The sequence below is a fragment of the Eptatretus burgeri genome, chromosome 12 (assembly GCF_056783735.1).
Source record: "Eptatretus burgeri isolate ZD-2024b chromosome 12, Ebu_testis_v1, whole genome shotgun sequence".
In the NCBI taxonomy this organism is placed as follows: domain Eukaryota; kingdom Metazoa; phylum Chordata; class Myxini; order Myxiniformes; family Myxinidae; genus Eptatretus; species Eptatretus burgeri.
Genome location: NC_140972.1, coordinates 57,564,706 through 57,587,240, shown reverse-complemented (window position 1 = coordinate 57,587,240; position 22,535 = coordinate 57,564,706). Strand labels below are relative to the sequence as shown.

The 22,535-nt window shown below is 39.6% G+C and overlaps 1 protein-coding gene across 1 annotated transcript in view; it reads left to right on the top strand.

Moving 5' to 3' along the window:
* The window catches only part of C12H2orf81 (chromosome 12 C2orf81 homolog), a 67,499-nt gene extending 45,248 nt beyond the window's left edge, over positions 1–22,251 (top strand). Inside the window, exon 5 of the mRNA XM_085848085.1 lies at positions 21,363–22,251. Within this exon, the coding sequence (XP_085704211.1) occupies positions 21,363–21,383 (21 nt within the window). The 3' untranslated portion in view covers positions 21,384–22,251. The remainder of the gene's footprint in view (positions 1–21,362) is intronic.
* The last annotated feature ends 284 nt before the right edge of the window (positions 22,252–22,535 follow it).

Below are 22,535 nucleotides of genomic sequence, written 5' to 3'. Positions count from 1 at the left end.
GAAACGGAAGAGGAAGAAGGAACCTGAAGAGGTAAAGAGCAAAGATGGAATCATCAGGAGGAACCTGGATAGGATTCGGGTTTCAGCTGCTACTCCACAACCCTCAAACCCATCCAAGCGCAGCCAAATGAACCCTACAGAAAATTTTCTGCAATAATTATTCACTTCTTCTTCGAGAGATCGATAATTATCTCTTTAATTATAATTAAAGAGAGGAATAGAGAGTAAAAGAGATGAAAGAGAAGAAAAAGTAAGAATTAGAATGAATAAAGAGAATTGTGAAAATTAAAATTAAATAGAAAACATTTGAAAAGATGTGAAGGGAACAAAGAACAAAGACGTCGGGAAGAACCAGGACAAAAACATTTCAGCAGTTACTCCCCAGGCTCAAACGCAGCAACATGTATAAGCTACTAGAGGTCTGTCAGCAGGGAAGCAAAGTCCACACAGCATCAGGATATGGTACAAACATAATGAAACGGAAGACCAAGAAGTAACTTGAAGAAGTAAAGACCATCAGGATGTTATAGCCTGCATTTGAGCGAGCAGGATGATGGCCATGTCCGAGTGCGGGTTTGACACCAGGACAGTCTCATAAGAGTACGGCACATGTTGGCAATGGAGGGCCAACTTCGAATCTGCCTAATCATGGATGAAGTACAAAGTACTCGCCTCTCTGCCGGAGACCGCACCTTGAAGTTACTTGATGTGGTGGCACTTCTCACCATGACCGATGAAGAGCTCGACTCGACAGAAAGATCTGCACTCGATAACTTGGCCCATTGAGAGAAGAGGAAATCGATCAGACAATTCTTTTTCACTTCGCTCATCAAGTAATTTTTCCATTGATGAAGGATTTTTTTTTCATCCGGGCCGTATATTTTCCGCCACTGAACAGACTGAAGAATGCCGTTTTTGCCCTACATATTTAATACTGCCTGTAGGGTTGTTGTCGAATACGGCATCAAACCACGGATGTTTGAACTGCTTCGCTCGTCGGATAAATTTTGCGAATAAAACATTCTATAGATTGCCAAAGGTGGATGGTACAGCTGCTGCAGCTGTGACAACCCATGACTAATCGCCATGCCATCAAGGATAAATACATAGCCATCAGGAATCGCGGATGCTGGGTCAACTTTACAGTGTTCTTCCAAGTGATTAACTCGTTCTTACTGGTCAGTGTTTGCCAATTTGTCATGTGTTGATGCAAGAGGGATTTACACAGGTCCGAGAGGGAAGGTCAGAACTTCACGGGTACCAACGTTTCTGTTCTGTTCTTTGTCATTATGAGTCGACGGGTGAAGATTTTGCTCTCACTACCAAGAATATCCAAGCTTCCCTTCTATGTTTTGTGTTTTTGTCCATGCAGTGAATGTCTCCAGCGACATTAATTTGATCGTCGCATAAAAATCCTCTTTGTTTGACAGAAGTCAAATGATCACAGGCTTGAGCTGAGAAGCCACATCATAATTGTCACTGCACCGTCCAGTTGCCTGTCTGAAAGCATGAGGATGACTCTGCTGGTGTCGTTATCTCCAGCCAGTACAATGGAAGGTGCCTGGCACAATGGGTCATGTCGTAAATGTGGTACGAGGACATCATGAGCCTTACCGTAGTAAAGTGAAGTTGCCAGTCTGATGTCCTGCATGGTTGCGCAGATGAACTGATGGAAAAGACCCAACATGTCCATTAAACTACTGTACTCCATAACGTGAATATTTCATTAATCACGCACTGATGAGAAACTAAATCTTTGTGCACATTCATGACTTCATCCATATCAGGACTATTCAACAGATCCTTGAACAGAGCTGATGGGAACTGATTTGCAGAATGTGAGAGGAGCCTCTCACATCATTGCATCGCCTCCAGGGGCTCGAAACCATAAATGTTCCAATGCTTCAAACAACACTTTGTATACCGCAATAGCTAGATTATAGTGAGGTTCCTTCAATGACGCAGTTCACAGATCCTTGAGAGACCAGACCTGATTCCACAATGACATCTTGCAGACCAGCATCATGGAGGTGCTTTCCGATGATTGCCATTTAGCTCATTGATTCATGGAATTCTCACCTAATTGGATCACGAGACGATCAAAAATTACACAGTCCTTCCAATGGATTTCTTGCCCCTTGGAGTAAACAACTCAGTCGAACATTACCATAATGTTGTTCATCTTCAGTTTATCCAACATTCCTATGCTTCGTTTCAGAATAGTGTACATTGTGTCCATTTCTGTGGGTGACACCTCAATCACCGGCAGATAGCCAATCGAGCTCACAGATAATTCTTCATCTTGATGTAAAGAAGTATGAAAACCGGTCCAATTCAGCAGCTTTAGAGCATCTTGATGACGTATCATGTCAAACATCCAGTCAAGCTGGAAATCATGCTCAATCAGTATTTCAAATTCCTCTACAGATGTTGCATCGACATTAACAGGTGGGAAAATTGTACCATGCCGTTTTCCATGATGATACATCAGGATGGAGGGGGTTACATTCTCAACAGTGTGCTGCCCTTTTGAAATTGATTCACGATCCTGATTGTAGGAAGCTTACAGTTGGAAGTGTTGGATGATTATTCCATTTGTATGATGGGTGGTTCTGCGACCACTCAAAGTCTCTTCACTGAAATCAATATTGTACCACACTAATATTGTGTCCTTTCCTTCAGTGAATCCCCTTGGTATGCCATCAAGACCCTGATTCAGCTCCAGATGAGCTAATGCTGTGTCCATGGCAAGGATCGTATGATGCGAATCACAATGTCAGAGTCTGTTCAGCAACTCGATAATCTTCGATGATCCAGGAAGATGCCTCATCGTCAACCCACGACAATGGGACTTGGGCACGACTTTCCTTCCCTTTGACTGTAAATAAAATACATCTTGGCGAATTGATAAGAGCTTCGTGGCACTGAGATGAATGAGTCGATGAGAGGCTCATGAGATGCACCAATGGACCATACCATCGAGTTGTACAGTGGCACTGGAACCAGAACTTCAGCAGCTTCAATGCTGAGATCAGCTGCTACTGGTGACCAGGGAACCTTCAATCCTTTACAAACAGCCATAAAATCCCATATCAGCAATGCAGTGGTGTACATGACTTGGAGACATGCATGACTCTGGCTTCTTTCCTGGATGGTGTGCTCGGGATTCGGGCATCACTGTCACCAGCTCAGGTCTCACTCTCAGGCCCTGAACTGGAAGAAGGGAGTTTTTCAAGGATATAGCCTCTGTTGATTGTCTCAATAAACACAATCTCACTCTTATATCACTGCTGTAGTCGATGGAAGCACAGCAGTGGATAACGAGAAACAAGTCAAGTGTTTGAGTCAAGAAGCCCTGTACCCAGAAGCATCTTTTTTCTCACATGAACTGGTCAGTTCAATGAAAAGCTGTTGCAGTTTGTTCATACTCATAGTCTGATGACGTCCGATAATTTGAGGCACAGTAACGGTCTCACAGAAAACTTGGAATGTGTTATCGTCTAAAAAAGCTGGCTCATCACTCTTCTCCTCAATTTCTAAGGACCTATAAATAGGCTAAATACACAGAAAATAACAGTCCTTGTGATACTGGACCTCAACAGCAACACACGCACACTCTTGGATATGAAGCATGATGCTTTGATCGTTCTTCAACTCAGCTGTTTGCCAAAACTTTTCCCCATATGATGTTTCAGCACTCATGAGCTTGTTATGAATCCTCTTACCTGCTCACCCAATGAAATTATCGTGGTTTTGGCAGGTTATACAAACAGCAGAGAGGACTGGTCATGTTGTTAAAAAAGTACCACTCTGGGTCGAACAGAAAAGTTGCCTCTGCTGGTGGTGGACGAAGATCACCATCTTGATCAGTCGAAGAATCCCAACTGCATGCTTGGCCTGCTGGGCATTGTTTTTCTTTTCAAGCCTGGAAGCAGATCAGGAAATCCTCATGCTGTGAGTGAAGTGTGCATATCACTTCCTGTGGAAGGCAATCCCCTTTCTGTTCATATCTTGGAATGGGACAGACCAAAGTTCATTGTGTTTGATGGCTACTTTGTGGCATACACCTTCTAGTAATACCATTCCTTTCATGCTGCAAAGGCACATAGGGTTGACAAGGTAGTTTCATTGGCAAGGAGTACAGTCCTGGATGGGTCGCCACTCCAACACAGTTTAGGTTAACCTGAATGGTTATTACCCCAAGACACTGGTCCTCATTTCGCCAACCACGGAACGGTGACAGGCTGAGTCAACCCCACCTGGTGTTAATTCAACGGCTGACAGGGACTCAAACTCAGGACCCTGAGGTCCCAAGCCAGCCACCTTAACCACTTAGCCAGAACCAGGCAGACACCTTCTGGTATTAACCATTTATTATCACGTAACACCAATTTCTCCCAGGACTTATTGTTGAGGGGCTGGGTATCGGCGACGAGCACGACTGCTAGATGGAGCTGCAGGGTCGACTCCACCGATCACCCGGAATTTATAGGTCGTCACCCCGGATAACTCCGGAGCCGACGGGTCCCTTATTGGACCGAAGTTCACCAATAGATCGACCATGTGGGGTAGGGTCGATTGCCAATTTCAATTTACCTAAATAGCGACGTCGTACAAACTACCGGGGAAATCCACCCTCAACGATGCTCGTACGGAACGAGCCGCGAGCGTACTCGAACCGTGTGCAACCCGAGCGGATGGTCACCGAGCTTCCGTCGGTCCAAATGTCCCCTTACAGCGGCAACAGCCTGGCTAATTCTCCAACACGCACCATGTTAAACCAATAAAAGAAAGACAAAAACGAACTGAAACATTCAACACATGGATTTATTTATAATGGAGCAGGGGGTCACGTAAGAAGCAGAGTTATCTGAATATAAGAGGCACGTATGTACAGCAAGGCACTTGTACAATTTCCTACTTACTTGACTGGCGCCACACACACACACACACACACACACACACACACACACACACACACACACACACACACACACACACACACACACACACACACACACACGAGCTGAAGACCAGATTCTGCCCGGACCTGTCCACCTCGTGTGGTCTTCACGCTGAGTCGAACCGGGCACCAGCGAGAGACGAGCCGAATCCAGCGGCAGGGACACGGTGCGCAGCCCCCGCGGCTCTCGTCGGGGATGGTGTCTCTCAAGCTCTCAAGCTCTTGATCATGAGGAGGAGGAAGAGGATCTCAGTCCAAATGCGCTGCCCCCTTATTCACCCTGTCTCTCGGGGGAGGGGGGGACGCCTCCGCCCTGCCCGTGCTCCCTTACTGGACGGTTTTGGCATGCAGAACTGCTCGTCGCCCTGTCATTGGCCAAAACCAGCGGCAGGTCCATTGATTGGCCCAGGGACGTGGTGACGTCATGCAGACCTCTTTCTCCCTGTCGTGGGATCTGATTGGCTGAGTGGTGTCACCCCACCCGTAGCACGCTGATTTGTCGAGGGGCCGCTACGAGGCTCTTCCTTGAACTCCACCCACCAAACAGGCAGAGGAGTTGTATTCTGCTTGGCCTCCGCCCATGTACGTGCTGACACGCACGTAGGCGATGGCGTCGGCCAGAGCGAGGTGAAGGTGATGCTGGCGTTGTCGTAGTTATGAGGGCTGTAAAAATGAAAGAAAACCCTGACTATCAAAGTAACTCACAGCACATTTACATTTATTCACCCATTAGACTAGGGAAAGGGAGCTAACAGCTATAGGAACTGAATGTTGTGTGCTCATGCCTTCCAGATTCGCAGCACTATGACTGAATGGTAGGTAATACACTGTCTCTCGATTCCTCAAAATGCAGTAAACACTCCATATTCACAAGAAAGATTTACGAAAAATAACTCGGAAGTGAATGATCGATTGGATGTTTTGCATGGATGATCGATTTCACATTTGCATGGATGCATCATAATCTGATTGGTCGATGAGCTCGCATCATGTTTTTTTCTTCCACAACAGAGCACAAGAGGTTTTCAAAATCTCCTCATCAATATGATTGAAATTAGATCAGTTGTGCCAAGTTTTGCTCTTGGAAAATTCTACTTATTGCAATGCACATCATGATAGCTTGTCTAGCCAGAAATGAACCAGTTCCATGATACACAAGGAAATTAGATGCAGGCTCAGACCATTCGGCCCTGCATTCCTGCATTCCTGCACCGCATCAACACCACACCAATTTTTCAACACTAGATCAAAACACAAAAAATGCAAAATGTTTTTGTTGTTGTTGTTGTTGTTGTAGTTTTTTTTGTTTTTAATATATTTTTTAAATTTTCTTTCAAGGGGAGGGGGCATGGGTTAAGATCGTCTTGGATAAAAAAAACACACACAATATCAACCACAAAACACCCCTCGAGACTCCCACCAACAACACTTCGTACACGCATACAATCACCCATCAATGCTCAAGCTACCTAAAAGTCCTGCCAACATCCCTATACCCCTCTATCTCCAATACTTTCAGGTACCTATCTAATTCAAATTTAAACTTATCTCCTGTTTCTGCTGCCATTACCTTTCCAGGGAGACCATTCCATGCATTAACGACTCTCTCAGTAAAAGACCCCTGCCTAACTGCCGTCTTAACTCTCCTCTTCTTTACTTTCAGGCAATTGCCCCTGGTCCTATCGCTGTCTACTGTACTGAATAATTCTTCTGCACTTTTGTTGTCTATACTTTTCATTATCTTAAACATTTCTATCATATTTCCTCATGACCACCTCCTTTCTAGTGTATAAAGCCCTATCTCCATCAGCAACTCCTCATAGCTGAGTCCAGCTCAACTTGGAATCAATCTACTAGCCCTGTGCTGAACCCTTTCTGTGGCAGCTATGTCTTTCCTAAGTTGTGGTGACCAAAACTGCACAAAATTTTCTAGATGTGGCCTCACTAAATTCCTATACAATGTTAAAAGCACCTCTTTTCATTTATAAATGACCCCCCTCCGAATACAACCTAAAGCCCTATTTGCTTAACCTGTAGCTGCCTGGCACTGCGTGCCTGCTTACCTCCTGAATCTGTTACCACCCCCAGATGATGATGAATAACAAAGATGAATCATTGGAACTGATGTCCCATGGCCAAAAAGCTCCATTATAGTATGATGATGATGATAACTAGTCTATCTTACTTCTGTTAGCTCCTATGGTTATGATTACCTCTATAGTTAGCCCCTACATATACTTGTATTTCATTAAATACCTGAAAGGTAATTACAAATGAGCATGTTTCAAAATGAGTCACAATTAGGGTTATGTAAAGAATCGGCATCAGCTCTTACTTCATAATAATCAAATCATAAGATAAATAAATTGTTCTTTGGAAGTTTGATGATATGGAATGTAAAATAGGGAAGAAGAATAAGGAGGAATGAAGAAATCTTGTGGAAAGTAATGCAACATGGCAGCTGAGAAAGTTGTGAGTTGATAAACAAACATTTGTTGTATTTTTTGATGTCAAAAGGGGATAGTTTGGATTATAATCAACTCGTATAAAAACCCATAAAAACAATGGGTTGGAATTTTTTTATTCAAAATATTCAAGGAGACTGGCAAGATATGATCGTTTCATAGCAAGAAGTCTTATTTTAAATCACTACATGTTGTACAAATGTGATCATATTTTCTTTATCTTCTGAGACGTTTCGTTTCAACAGTATGGTGTGCTTTTATCTTCTTTATTTATTAGACATCCTACGGATGTAAATGGACGCTCGTCTTACTCTGCGTGTGTAACACATCATATGTAGTGAAGTTCACCTCCCTATGCCATGTATTTATTGTTATTTTTTCAAAACGTTTCTGTACACCACCTTTGAGGCTTGGTTTGCAAGTCACCATATACATTTCCAATAGAAGAGAAGTAATTACTCTTTTATGAAAAATGTTTTTCGAGTTTTTCTAATCCTGGAAAATAGAACGTGGTGAACACACAGTCGTGTTAAAAGATTAGCCTTGAAAACACTACGCAAATCATCCTTATGAAGGGGGACAGACAAGTACACAAACAAAAATACACACTATGTTTTACTTCGGGAGATAATCCAATCATTTATTTCTACGATATATCGAATATATATATATATAGTTTTTTATATATATATATATATATATATATATATATATATATAGTTTTTATATATATATATATATATATATATATATATATATATATATATATATATATATATAGTTTTTATATATATATATATATATATATATATATATATATATAGTTTTATATATATATATATATATATATATATATATATATATATATAGTTTTTTATATATATATATATATATATATATATATAGTTTTATATATATATATATATAGTTTTATATATATATATATAGTTTTATATATATATATATATAGTTTTATATATATATATATATAGTTTTATATTTATATATATATATATAGTTTTATATATATATATATATAGTTTTATATATATATATATATATATATATATATATATATATATATATATAGTTTTATATATATATAGTTTTATATATATATAGTTTTTATATATATATATAGTTTTATATATATATATATATATAGTTTTATATATATATATATATATATATATTTTTATATATATATATATATATATACATATATATATAGATTTATATATATATATATATATATATATATATATATATATATATTTTTGTATACGAGTATATGTATAATTATATTTTTTTTTCTCCATATATATATATATATATATATATATATATTTGTAACCACTGACTAAATGTCTCACTTACTGACTTTACTGACTCACTGACTCATTGATATAAATGTATAGTACCTTCTACAGTAGGTGGGGTATAAAACTGAAATTTTGGATGCTGATGCAACTCAAGGCCAACATACCAGGAAAAATCACAAAACCATCAGAAATTGTCTGCAAATGAAAATATCCGTGAATAAGAGTTGCCAGTGCAGGCTTTATCTGCTCACTGCTGGTAGACAATAGAGCTGACAATGAAACTGGCTGCTAGGCAACGGTAACAAGTGATGCTTCTGCCTCTTATCTTGTAACTTTTGCCATATTTATATAAAAAAATTACTATAGCTGTAAATTTTTTAATAAAGAGCTCATTCTAATCACTAATTATTGATTCACTTGAGTTGTTTAGCTGTTTGCAGAATGCAAGCACAATGGGCTTTTAAAAGAGTCGAAGGAGACCGGACTTTACACATTAGAAAGGAAGCAATTGCAAGTTATTCCTGTGTCTATGTCTCTGATCTATAATGTGCTTAAGTATTGATATGTTTTAAATATTGCCAATGACTGAGTAGTCATAGTAATTCGCAAGTTGTCGATTGCTAAGTAATCGTAGTAATGATACCACACTTTGAAGATTGTATATTTAATTATATTGCGTTTTGGGTCACATGACATGCAATTTTTTTGGTCATTGTTTATCATGAATATGAAAATTTAGTTTATGAGGAATATGCAACGTTTTTAGTTTGTCTTTTGCCTTGCATATCATTGTAACCTCGTGCTCTTCAATATAAATCCCTCTCACAATCCACTTCATCAAAGAAAGAAAGTTTATATTTATTATGTCTGCACGTAGGTTGCATGCAAGTAGTTGCTTGCTATGTGCAAGCATAGCCCACTTTATATAAATAAGGTTTCTTATCATATGGTTCAGAATTTGCAAACAAAGGAATTTTGTTTCACAGAGATAAACTTAACGTACTTTAATCCAACAATACTATTGCATATTAATAATACACCATAAAGCACTTCCATTAAATTATTGTATTGTGATTACAGAAAAATACACTTTTAATCAACTTGTATAATTTCAGCATATTTAAACTTTCAATTACAAATAAGTTCACTTGATGCAGCTTCTAGAGGCATAGAAGACACATCAAACTGCAAAATTTTATGAAAAGGCTTGTTTACAGGCAGCAAATGAGTCTTTAAGGTCTTATTTTTTTTTCCTTGTTTCAAAAATCTTCAAAAATTTACAAAATGAAGTCTTTAAAAACCCTAAAAGTCTCACTTTCCATGTGTTACCATTGAAATCCTTGCTAAAGCACAGCATACTGGCATTACCCCAAAGTGTGGGAAATGGCAGCATCAGGGGGCATCTCAAGACCCTGCTTTGGCCCACGAGGTCAAACCCCTTATCTGTCTTCCTTAAAGCTGTCTGTCAGCAGCTCCGCAGCGGGATCGTGCACACACAGCTCCTGGTCTGTGCAGGCCTGACAATGACGGCAGATTAGCAGGCGAAACCTTAACCCGCTACACTTGTCTCTTCGAAAAGGCGTCGAGCCGCTCCAGTTTCAGCCCATTACGCTAACAGCCCAAGTGTAATTGTTTGGGGGGTCGGGAAGAGACATTTGTAAAGGAAGCAGTGGAATAGCAACAGCCTTTCAAAGGCAGAAAAGTGGTACTTTGAAGATCAAACAGCTTTCTTTAGGGAATGGTTTGGTGGGGGGGGGGGGAGTGGGGGCAGGGAGGGAGGATGCTAAAAGACAGGCCTGCAGGAATTTAGTTCGACACAAGTTCATCAATGGAAACATATTCAACAAATATTTCACATACGAGTCCTACCAGCGAATTTCAAGTTGAAATCTGTTTCAGAATATGACAGGACTTTGTCATCGGTTAGAGAGAGCACATGAAATTGTATTGAAATGTTGCTGGTGCAACATTTAAAGGTGTATTTTACTCAAATATCTTTGGCTGAAATTTTTTGGCCACCTTATAACTTGTAAAGATCACTTTCGATAAATAACACAAAATTAACCCAAAGATTTCTCACCACGTTTTTACTGCTCTTTCAATGCAGCTGTAGATTAAAGAAAATTATTTGAAGGACTTTTTCTTTTGTTACTGTATTTTAAAGGACATTGCTCAACATATGATTGACTAAAATCGCTATTAATCATTTGTGTAGAAAATTGTTTTGTATTTAATGAAATGTAGCTTCCATCTATCCCAGTGTGGATCAGGATAAATTACACAATACATGGGGTGCAGCGCTCTCAAGAGACTGCAGACGGCAGCGTTGGGTTATGTTTTTTTAGGTGTCGGTGATGGTTGTGGGAGGTTTGCTAATCTTTCCAATCACAGCTTTTAATCTCTTTTCAAATGATGTCAGTTATCTGCTTTGTAATTGCAATTGTAATTTTATATATAGCATATGGAGTTTGATATTTCAGGCACTTAAATTTGATTTGCTGTATCTCTTTTTCATTTGACATAAGAGGAACTTTTACTGCAATGCTGTGCCATGGTGACAAAGTTGTGATGGAAAGTTTTTGATCATGGATCCTTGTGAACATTACTTTTGGAAACTTCCCAGCTAAATTATCGTGCAGACGGACTGGGTGGCTTTCTCCATAAACTCTAACCGTTGTTTTTACCATCAAAGGCTCTAAAGAAGTTCCAAAATATACGTTAATGAAGGAGAATCTAAACAGGTAAACTCTGGTGTGACTTGTTTCAAAAAGAAGTTGTTAGGATTTGTTTTTTTTCTCTAAAACAGACCGAGGAAAAGTTGTGCATTGCACAAAGGAAGCAGATAAGTGAGAAGATCATGGAACAAAAACAGAGCAAAGTACTTATCCAATCTTGGGAAATGAAAAACCATAACATTTTAATTAACCACCATGTAATTACTCCACATTTCTCATCACTGCTTCAGAGATGAAAATATTATTATGATACTTGTAAGGAAGACTGGAGCATCAAGTTGGTGAAATAAAGTTTATGAAATGATAATGGTGTTAAATATCATGCACAGAAGTGTGTGTGTGTGTGTGTGTGTGTGTGTGTGTGTGTGTGTGTGTGTGTGTGTGTGTGTGTGTGTGTGTGTGTGTGTGTGTGTGTGTGTGTGTGTGTGTGTGTGTAAATAACAAAGGTTCATGAGTAATTCCATCATGACTTAACATAGAGATAGATGAATAAAATAAGGATGGTAGTTTAGTTGACTTCGTGTTAAGAGAATTATCACCCGTATATTTATCCATGTTATTGTTAAGCCATTGACTTAAAGGACTATGTGGAAATTTCTTTCTTTCTTTATTTTCAGCCACAGATTTAAACAGAACCGTCACTCATTTTATTGATCTATCTTCATCTTAAGCTCTGGGGTTAAGAGACCAGGTAGAAAAATATTGCAGTTGCATTCATGTCAGTCATTGATGTTTTAATCTCATCCCAATGACTCACTGACTGCCTCACAATATATATGGCAAATCGGAAGAGGATTTTGTAGAATGTTTGTTTAAAGTCATAACATTTACCTGATAAAACTCATACATTAAATAATTATCCTAAAATATTTGTCTACGTGTTCATCATTCAGCAAATATCCAGAGCCTCAGTTTATCTGATCCTGCTGTTTTGACGAACTTTTTCAATTTCTGGCACAAATTCTTCACCACCATGAATGTCTTGGAGAAAGTAAGAGCACACATTAAAGGAATTGATTCTTAGCTTTGTTTTTGCTTTTTTTTCCCCCTTTGTGTTTGTTACTCTCATATCAGAGACAGGTCAATGTCCTCTATTTTTTAAAACAACTGCTTTTCTGGTTTAGCTACCTCTGTTCTCTCAGCCCTCTCCAATAACTCCAGGATCAATATGTTCTTCCAATAACCCACTCCTGGTGAAACATGTTCTATCAAGGCTGAATCCACACGTAGAGATTAACTCTTTTATTCCTTACTTCTCCCATACATGGAACTGCCTTCCAGAGGCTGTGCTATCCAACTCTTCCCTCAAGGGCTTCAAATAGGTGTTGCACTGCCATCTCATGTCATCCCCCATCCTAACCACACACCCCCCCACCCCCAATCATTACTACCCCCATTAACCATTTCTTAACCCAACAACACTTACTGCAGGTTGCAGTGTTTCCATCCTTCCACTCTATCCTCTTCTCCTGTTCATTCATTACCATGCTTATTGTGTCCAAGATTTGCCCCACTTTCCCACTGTTAGTTCATACCCTCTGTCACATTGCTCCTCCATGAGCCTCAATGTTGTAGAAAAACAACAATTCTAATTATGTAGAAGCATTATTGTTGTGGGGGGTGTATGACTGGTGATTCATCACATGTTTATTAATTGAGACTCATAGAAAACGTCTCACTTCAGAGTGCACAAAAACAAAAATAATTACACACAATAGATTATATTAGCTCTGCCACCGAAGGTGGATGGAGGTTATGTTTTCACCTTTGTCTGATTGCTTGTTTGTTTCTCTGTTTGTGAACACAATATCTTAAAAAGTTGTGGATGGATTCAAACGAAATTTGGTGGAGAACTTGGGTATGTGACACTGACGAAATGATTACATTGTGGTGAAGATCCAGATCCGGATCTGGATCCACGAATTTTTCAGTGATTTTTCACCATTGAGAGATTGGGCCAAAAACGACATGTAGCAGGATATATGAAGAAGTTGTGGATGGATTCGGACGAAACTTGGTGGACAGGTCGAGTAGGTAACAAGGAAGAATTGATTCCATTTTGCTGAAGATCCGAATCTGGAACCGGATCTGAGAATTAAAAAAAACTGATTCTTCACCATTGAGTGATGGGGATAAAACGGTATGTTTTTAAAACAATACAGCCTGGCAGAGGTATACACTCTACCGAGTGCCCTTCTAGTTATAGGTGCAGAGGCAAAAAAACAAACACACACAGACACAATGCACACATGCATGCATGTTGAGAGAAATTTCAAATTTTGGCAATATAAACAATAAAAGCCTAAAATTGATACTGGATGAACAAAGGCACAGAGCTTGGAATATGGAAAGACATAAAGTAAAAATGCAAAAAAAATAAAAATCACATGATGTTATGAATATCACCTTCTAAAAAACCCATCACAAAATGTCAAATCACATCGTGTGATGAATGTCCTGTAATCCCCAAAAATTTAAAGTTATTGCTATCACATAATAGATATCACATGATGTAACACAACATTTGGCACAGAACTGCATGATGTTAATTGGTATAAAGTAACACAAACGTCGGAATCGATCTGTATCAAGAACAAGCAACCAAAGCACTGAGTAATGCAAGACTGAAGTGTGGATGGAAGGGATGACTTCCAGGAACAAGATTTTCAAAAGCAGAAGGAAAAAAAATGTGTTTGTCCATCATGATCAGTTATCCACCCAAACAATTGCTTCACTATTTCAGTCGACAATCCAATAAGAAAAAGTCATAATGTGGCTTTGATTGCCTCCCTGTGAGCAAATACAACACCCCCTCTCATGTGGCCATTTTATGACAGTGCCAGATTTCCCAGGCAGGCATTCTCTAGGGGAATGGCAAACCAGGCAAGTGTAATTGAAGTGTAAATTTGTTCATCCCATCCAGCTCTCTCACAAACTTTGACCGAACAAACGTGTCTTTTTTTTTCTTGCAGTTTGGTATATTGACTGTAAACTTGCTTACTGGTGTCTATCAATTTAGAAAGATCACACCCATTCAACACGTCAAGGGGTGTAAATTATCAGAGTATTATACATATATATATATATATATATATATATATATATATATATATACATACATACATACATACATACATACATACATATACAATGCCCTGATTCTGTGCAACCCCATACTATGAGTGTTTGAAGGTTGTGGAGTAGCGGCTGAAATCTGAATCTTATCCAGGTTCCTCCTGATGACTCCAACTTTGCTCTTTACTTCTTCGGGTTCCTTTTTGGTCTTCCCGTTTCATTATCATATATCAAATACCATTATCATTATCATATAATAATATATATGTATATATATATATATATATATATATATATATATATATCAAATAAAGCTCTTTCTAACCAGTGATTCAATGACTGACTGACTGACTGATATTTAGGATTGGGACCTTCCAGGTGATGTAGAAAACTGAAATTATGCATGCCGATGTATAGCAAAACCAGTATACTGGGAAAAAAATCACAGAATCGTCGGACACATCCATGAATGAAAATATAAATAAATGAAAAAAAATGCAGTTTAGTGACCGAAGACAATGGGGAAGCACGGTTATTTTGTGTGCCGATGGATATCGAAGCTGAGACACCAGAAAAAAATCACAGCACCATAGGAAAGCGTCGGTAAATTAAAATATAAATAAATGAAAAACCAAATTCAGGTGAGTGACCCCAGACAATGGGGAGGGAAACACGGTTCGTATGCTTACTTGATGTATAAGCACACCCTGCTCGTATGTATGTGTGTATATATATATATATATATATATATATATATATATATATATATATATATATATATATATATATATATATATATATATATATATATATATGTCAACATGAAAAAGATAACGGTGAAAAAAAGTCGAAGAAATTGTTGTGCGTAATCTTCTAAACACAATTTTATTGCGTCTTAGATGTCTTAGATGAAAATGGCGGTTTATTTTATGCTTAAAAATATATTGTTCTTTGTCTATACTAAATGTTTGAGATTTTAAAATAAATCATTTCAAGAAAAAAGAAAAGATAGCTCCAGCGAACTATACCACTGAGGTTGTTTGCGTTGACCAAATTCTCCCGAAGAATACTTGATTGAATCGGGAATTGATTTTTTAATAATTTTTTTTTGTTGCCCGATTTTCATGAAACTTGATACTTCACACCACAAGAGGATGGTGAGGATGGTGACCTTAAAATTTTTGTGCTATCTTACACTGTTTTGGCTGTATTTGGGGAACATACATACATACATACATATTGTTGCGGATTCGCGCCCGCCGGCGTGCGGACGGCCACGTAACTCGAATCGCGGCACGTCGCCCACCGGACGGACAATCCAGTCGTGACCCTCTCGGACTAACGCCGGGAACTAGTCACGGGTGGACCTTTCGGTCTCACCACGATCGTGCCAATCGGCCCCCGCGTGGGATAGGGTTGCTCGCCAAATTCGACCTACCTAAGTACCCACACGGAGGGTAGACCGGGCGATCGCACCTCGCCGTAGGTCGACTTCGGACACGGGCCACTTTAAGCGACCCGTTCCGTACTATCGGGATAACCGAGCGGTGTTATTCGTCGGCCTCGACAGTTCGATTAATTATCGGGCGTTTTAGCCCACGACCAACCCTTTACGTGAAGCAAGATGGAGATTCAATGAAAGAAAAGACGAAGCGAAGCGGGAAAACAGTTCAACATAATTCACATTTATTTCGCGATGAACGGAAAGCACACATATACAATTACACCAAAAGCACATGTAAAAGAAGAAGACAATGCAATATTACACAAAAAGCAAATATAAAAGAGAAACACAATGCAGAGCTATCCGACTACCGAGCACACGGCAACACTTATACAATTTTACTTCACAGACGGCGCTGACAACACATATTCCCAAAGCAAAAGAAAAGAACCACCCTCAAGGATGAGGGGGGTAGGCGGGCCTGGGGCCGAGACCGTGTCGGGCCTACCCGTCTGATGATGAGACGCAGAGCGGCGGTGGTGCCTCAACTTTGCGGGCCTCGTGGACAGTGTCTGGTAGGGGGTGGGAAAGGGGCCCCCTTGTCGCACTATCTCAGCACGGGGGGGAACAGGAGGGGGTTGTTGATGCTCGGGGGATGGCGGATATCACCCTGTCTCGGGTCCCGCGACGAGCGTCTCCTCCTTGACCTCGGTCGCATTGCTGGCCTCTCCCTCTGCAGCTCCCGGCACCGACGCGAGCACCCCCCTCGTCCGCCTTCGCCGCCGCCACCTCTCCACAGCTCCGTCTAATCGCCCTCTCCGTCTCCTCTCTTGGCTCGTCCCAACTCTTCACTCTTGACTTCTCCCCTCCGAACTCACAACTGCCAACTCAACTGCCTGGCGAGCGCGGCCGTTTATATCCCCCGTGGCCTCGCTCCCCCACCTTTGACCCTCTGCCTCCGACCCTTCACCTCTCTAACTGGCTCCCCATTGGACCGAGGAAAAGTGGGCGTGAATGCTTTTTGATCCATGAATTTGCATATAGCGTCCTCACTCCAACGCCCTGGAGGCGGGGCCAAATCGCCCCAGCTCGCCGATAGGACGGAACAGAAGTGGGCGTGAGTCGTTTTTGATCCGTTTTTCTTCGGAAAGTCTGTGATGTCTCTGAACACGCTGCTCGGTGCGCGCCCCGCACGAGTCCAGCATCGGCGCCCACAAGTGGCGTGGGAATGACGGTGATGCGATGGTGGCGAGTTGTGACGGTAAAGGTCGTGGTTGTTGTTGTGAAGCGGCGTTGTGGTTGGTGGTTGTTGTTGTGAAGCGGCGTTGTGGTTGGTGGTTGTTGTTGTGAAGCGGCGTTGTGGTTGGTGGTTGTTGTTGTGAAGCGGCGTTGTGGTTGGTGGTGGTCGTAATGGCGGCTGGTCCAAAATAAAGATAGTAAAAGAAAAACGGCTATCCTGAAGAGTCGCAGCCCGACTGAATGACATTTATTCCCTCGAAACAACGGGTTTGGGCCTAACTACACATATACTTACAGAGATATCTCACCTAAGGGACCTGAATGGTGGTTTGTGAATTTCGTCAACCACAACAATATATACAAGATGAGTGTTTTGGTCATATATAGAAGACATATATGTACATGTATAATGTATATATATGCATATATATATGTATATATATGCATATATATATATATATATGTATATATATATATATTTATATATATATATTTATATGGTTATTTATATTTATATATATATATATATATATATATATATATATTTATATGGTTATTTATATATATATATATATATATATATATATATATATATATATATATATATATTTATATGGTTATTTATATTTATATATATATATATATATAGTTATTTATATTTATATGGTTATTTATATTTATATGGTTATATATATATATATATATATATATATATATATATATATATATATATATATATATATATATATATATATTTATATGGTTATTTATATATATATATATATATATATTTATATGGTTATTTATATATATATATATATATATATATATTTATATGGTTATTTATATATATATATATATATATATATATATATATATATATATTTATATGGTTATATATATATATATATAATATTTATGTGGTTATATATAATATTTATGTGGTTATATATAATATTTATATGGTTATATATAATATTTATATGGTTATATATTTATATATATATATATATATATATATATATATATATATATATATATATGTATATACAGGACCAGTCAAAAGTGTGGACACACCAACGCATTCAAGGGTTTTTCTTTATTTTTACTATTTTCTACATTGTAGAATAATCGTGGAGATATCAAAACTTTGAAATAACACATATTAGTGGGGCAACTTAGCTAAATATAGCATAACAATTGTGCATTTTGTGAGGAAAGCACCAAATTTGGCACACTAGTAGCCTATCATATTATGAACAGATTTGGATATTGGGCCATCTCAAATTTTTGATGGCAGTGGAAAATGGCTGCCACAGCCATCAGCAGCTGAATTTGAGATGGCCCAATATCCAAATCTGTTCATAATATGATAGGCTACTAGTGTGCCAAATTTGGTGCTTTCCTCACAAAATGCACAATTGTTATGCTAAGTTGCCCCACTATATAGAATTATGTTGAAACCAAAAAAGTGTTAAACAACTAAAACTATATTTTGTATTTTAGATCCTTCAAAGTAGCTACCCTTTGCCTTGATGACAGCTTTGCACACTCTTGGCATTCTTTCAATCAGCTTCATGAGGCAGTCACCTGGAATGCTTTTCCAACAGTCTTGAAGGGGTTTCCACATATGCTGAGCACTTGTTAGCTGCCTTTCCTTCACTCTGCGGTCCAACTCATCCCAAACCATCTCATTTGGGTTTAGGTCGGGTGATTGTGGAGGCCAGGTCCTCCGATGCAGCACTCCATCACTCTCCTTCTTAGTCAAATAGCCCTTACACAGCCTGGATTTGTGTTTTGGGTCATTGTCCTGTTGAAAAACAAATGATGGTCTCACTAAGAGCAAACCAGATGGGATGGCGTATTGCTGCAGAATGCTGTGGTAGCCATGCTGGTTAAGTGTGCCTTGAATTCTAAATAAATCGCCGACAGTGTCACCAGCAAAGCGCCCCCACATCATCACACCTCCTCATCCATGCTTCATGGTGGTAACCACACATGCAGAGATCATCCGTTCACCTTCTCTGTGTCTCGCAAAGACACAGCCGTTGGAACCAAAAATCTCAAATTTGGACTCGTCAGACCAAAGGACAGATTTCCACAGGTCTAATGTCCATTGCTCGTGTTTCTTGGCCCAAGCAAGTCTCTTCTTATTTTTGGTCTCCTTCAGTAGTGGTTTCGTTGCAGCAATTCGTCCATGAAGGCCAGATTCACACAGTCTTCACACAAGGCCGAAGGAGAGGGTATTGCATTTGAGTCCGTTTGTTTGTTTGATTGTCTGTTTGTTTGTCCGCACAGAACTTTTGTGTTTTTCTCCGCAACCGATTTTTGGATTGAGACAAAGTTTTCATCATTGGTGCGACAACTCATGTGGAATGTTTTCATGATAATCATGACGTCATAGATCACGTGGTGGGCCAAGCATATTGGAAAAACGGAAAAAAATTGGACCTCTATATCGCTGAAGCTGCACCAAGGACAAAATTGAAACTTGGCACGTAGCAAGTACTCTTCATGGGGAATGAACTTGATTTTTTATGACATCATAGGTGCCTTTGTTGTGACATCATAATTGCATATGTAGACAGCTACATCTGATCAGGATGAAAAATTTTGAGGGCCATCTAGGGATAAAATGGTTCACAAAATTTTTTGATGATGTCATCCGTCACGTGATTCAGCAGCCATTTTGTTTAAAAAAAAATCTTCAAAAATCATCTTCTCTGAAATGGCTGAACCAATCATCACTGCCAGTAGTTATAAAGTGGCAGTTCTAATTTAGTCTCTTATTAATTAACACACCAGTACACAAACCCCATACAAAATACACCACACAAAACTACACAAACACTACACAACACACCACACAAAACAAGTCCTGGCGAGGGTTTGCAATCTCTGATTGCTCTTTTTCTTGTCACTTTTTGTCGCTCAGCTACTACAAGAGCTTATACTTCGGGGTTAATTGAAAAGAAAAAAAACATAACGAACAGTTTGAGGATAATATACGAAGCACGTACAAAGAGTTCTCGGGATGAGATACTCACAATAGTCCAATAAAGTTCAATTATTTATCTATCAAACATTATACAAGTCGAGGTAATGAGTTAGGAAATATTTTTCTATCTCATTTCATATACTTATGGATTGAAAAAACTTTCATTGGACCATTGTGGCTATCTCATTCCGAGAACCTGCTGAACGCTCCACATAATCTGCAATAACCTTTTGGCCAGCACAGGCAAGTTAAGTATGCAGCAATGCATGCTCGAGGATGCATCACTTTGGGGAATCTGGGTGACGATCAGCTTAAATCCACATGGAAGTTCGCCTTAGCAGCTATATTGTCCAGCATGGCGAATAACTTTTTAATTACATAACAACAACAATGTTTTAAATTCCTTATTTTCATGAAGAACAGCTGATTAATGTTTTTTTTTTTTTTAAAAAGGAAAAGAAATTGAAGCTATAAGAGGAGCAAAGTAAACCGTGTTGTTTGAATGAACAACCCTCCAACATTAGTTCGTCTTCCAGATTATTTGTGCTCCAATCATTATTCTTATGCCAATCGGGTTGACTCCTCTGGCATCAAGCCCATAAACTGAGCTGAAAACTGAGCCCATAACCTGAACTCATCAAAATCTGAAAACCCCCTGTCATACCCTCCACCACCTTCAGCTACAGAAAAAGCCCTGCCTAAGTAGTAGGACTTCTCATCCCCTCATTATCCCCAACCAGTGGACAAATTCGATTTCCATGCAGAGAACACAAGAGAGGGAGAGGAGAGGAGAGGAGAGGCGAGGCCTGCAACTCTCCAAAAACTTTCGTCCATCCCTTTCAGCCCATAAAACTGCACAAATATATTCCTAGAGCTCATATTCTAAAATCTACATTTCTACCACACATGAAACAACAGCTTGAAAAGCAGCTTTTACTTCCAGTTATTGTCATGCAACATTCTAAAATACCCTTCAATTCTGCAGCCCATTATTCGTTTCTTGTACTCATATTATTGTGCTGGGTTTATGTTCAAAAGTGCCTTTTTGAATTTTTTACGTGTTTATTGCATACAATTTCTAGTCACACATTCTGTACCTTGCCTTCCCAACCCTCATTCAGCACACAGGCCTCCAAAAATGACAGAACCTCGACTGGAATGTGCCACACCAATTGGGAAATCTCATGTTGGCTACAAGTCCTGTAGCATCAGCAGGTGATTGGTAACATGAGGGGAGTGGGTGAGAAAACAAGAGTTCCCCTCCTTGTTTACAACCTTCTGGAATGCCAGTAAACATGCCCGGTCTCTGCAGTAAACTTGCTTGTGGATTCATTTTGATGGAGGTTTTATTCTGTTTTAATTCATTCTTCCCTGCAAGTGGTTAATGTACTCATTGGTGTTGGTGCTGTATGTGAATGCCTTGAAATGCATTTGCCTTTTGTTCTACGTTTTCCTCCTTTCCTCTTGTTTCTTCCTCCGCCTTTTGAGATCAACTATTTATAATGTACTCAAATATGGCAAAATACCCACAAGATATACGCATGCTTCTTCCTTCCTCTCACCTTGGTCCCATCTCTTTCCAGTATCCATTCCTATCTCTCACCAGTCACGACTCGTCCCACACTCCCTTACCCTCTTCTCATTCCTCTCTCTTTCTTCATTTCAGTTTTATCAAGTTGGTTCCTTCACACCCCACCACGCACAAACGTAATGAATATATGAGACTTGCTTGAATTTTTTATTTCCTCTTCCTATTTCTACCTTTGCTTCTTTCTTTCTTTTGCCAGTAAAGGTCAATGCATTTTGCTGCCATTGCTATTGTGGTGTTTTTCAACTTTTAGGTGTTGGCTTGTGCATTGTCCTGCTGATTAGAACATAGGGCTCACAGGGTGACCTGGAGGTACACACACTCACCTCCAAGCTGTCTCACCTCGGTTCGAATCCGGACCCAGCTATAAATTGTCATCCCGGTATTTCACAGGCAGGGTGATTCATCATTGTGTGTGCCGTCTCTCGGATAGATGTTAAACTGGCGTCACATCTGCCGGAATCTCTTTCCCCCTCGCCCCTCTCACCCCTCTGCCTCTCTCACCCATATCCCACCCCTCTCCCTCCCTTACAACCCGACACCTCCCCTCTCCCCCTTTCCTCTCCCCTCCCTTTCTCTCCACCCCTCTATATCTCTCCAACCTCCCCCCCCCTGCTCTGCCACCCCTCCCCCTCTGTTGAGGGGACTGTAGTATGTATGAATCAGATTTGGAGTGAGCTGACCGGAGGAGTGCAAAGGTCGCTGC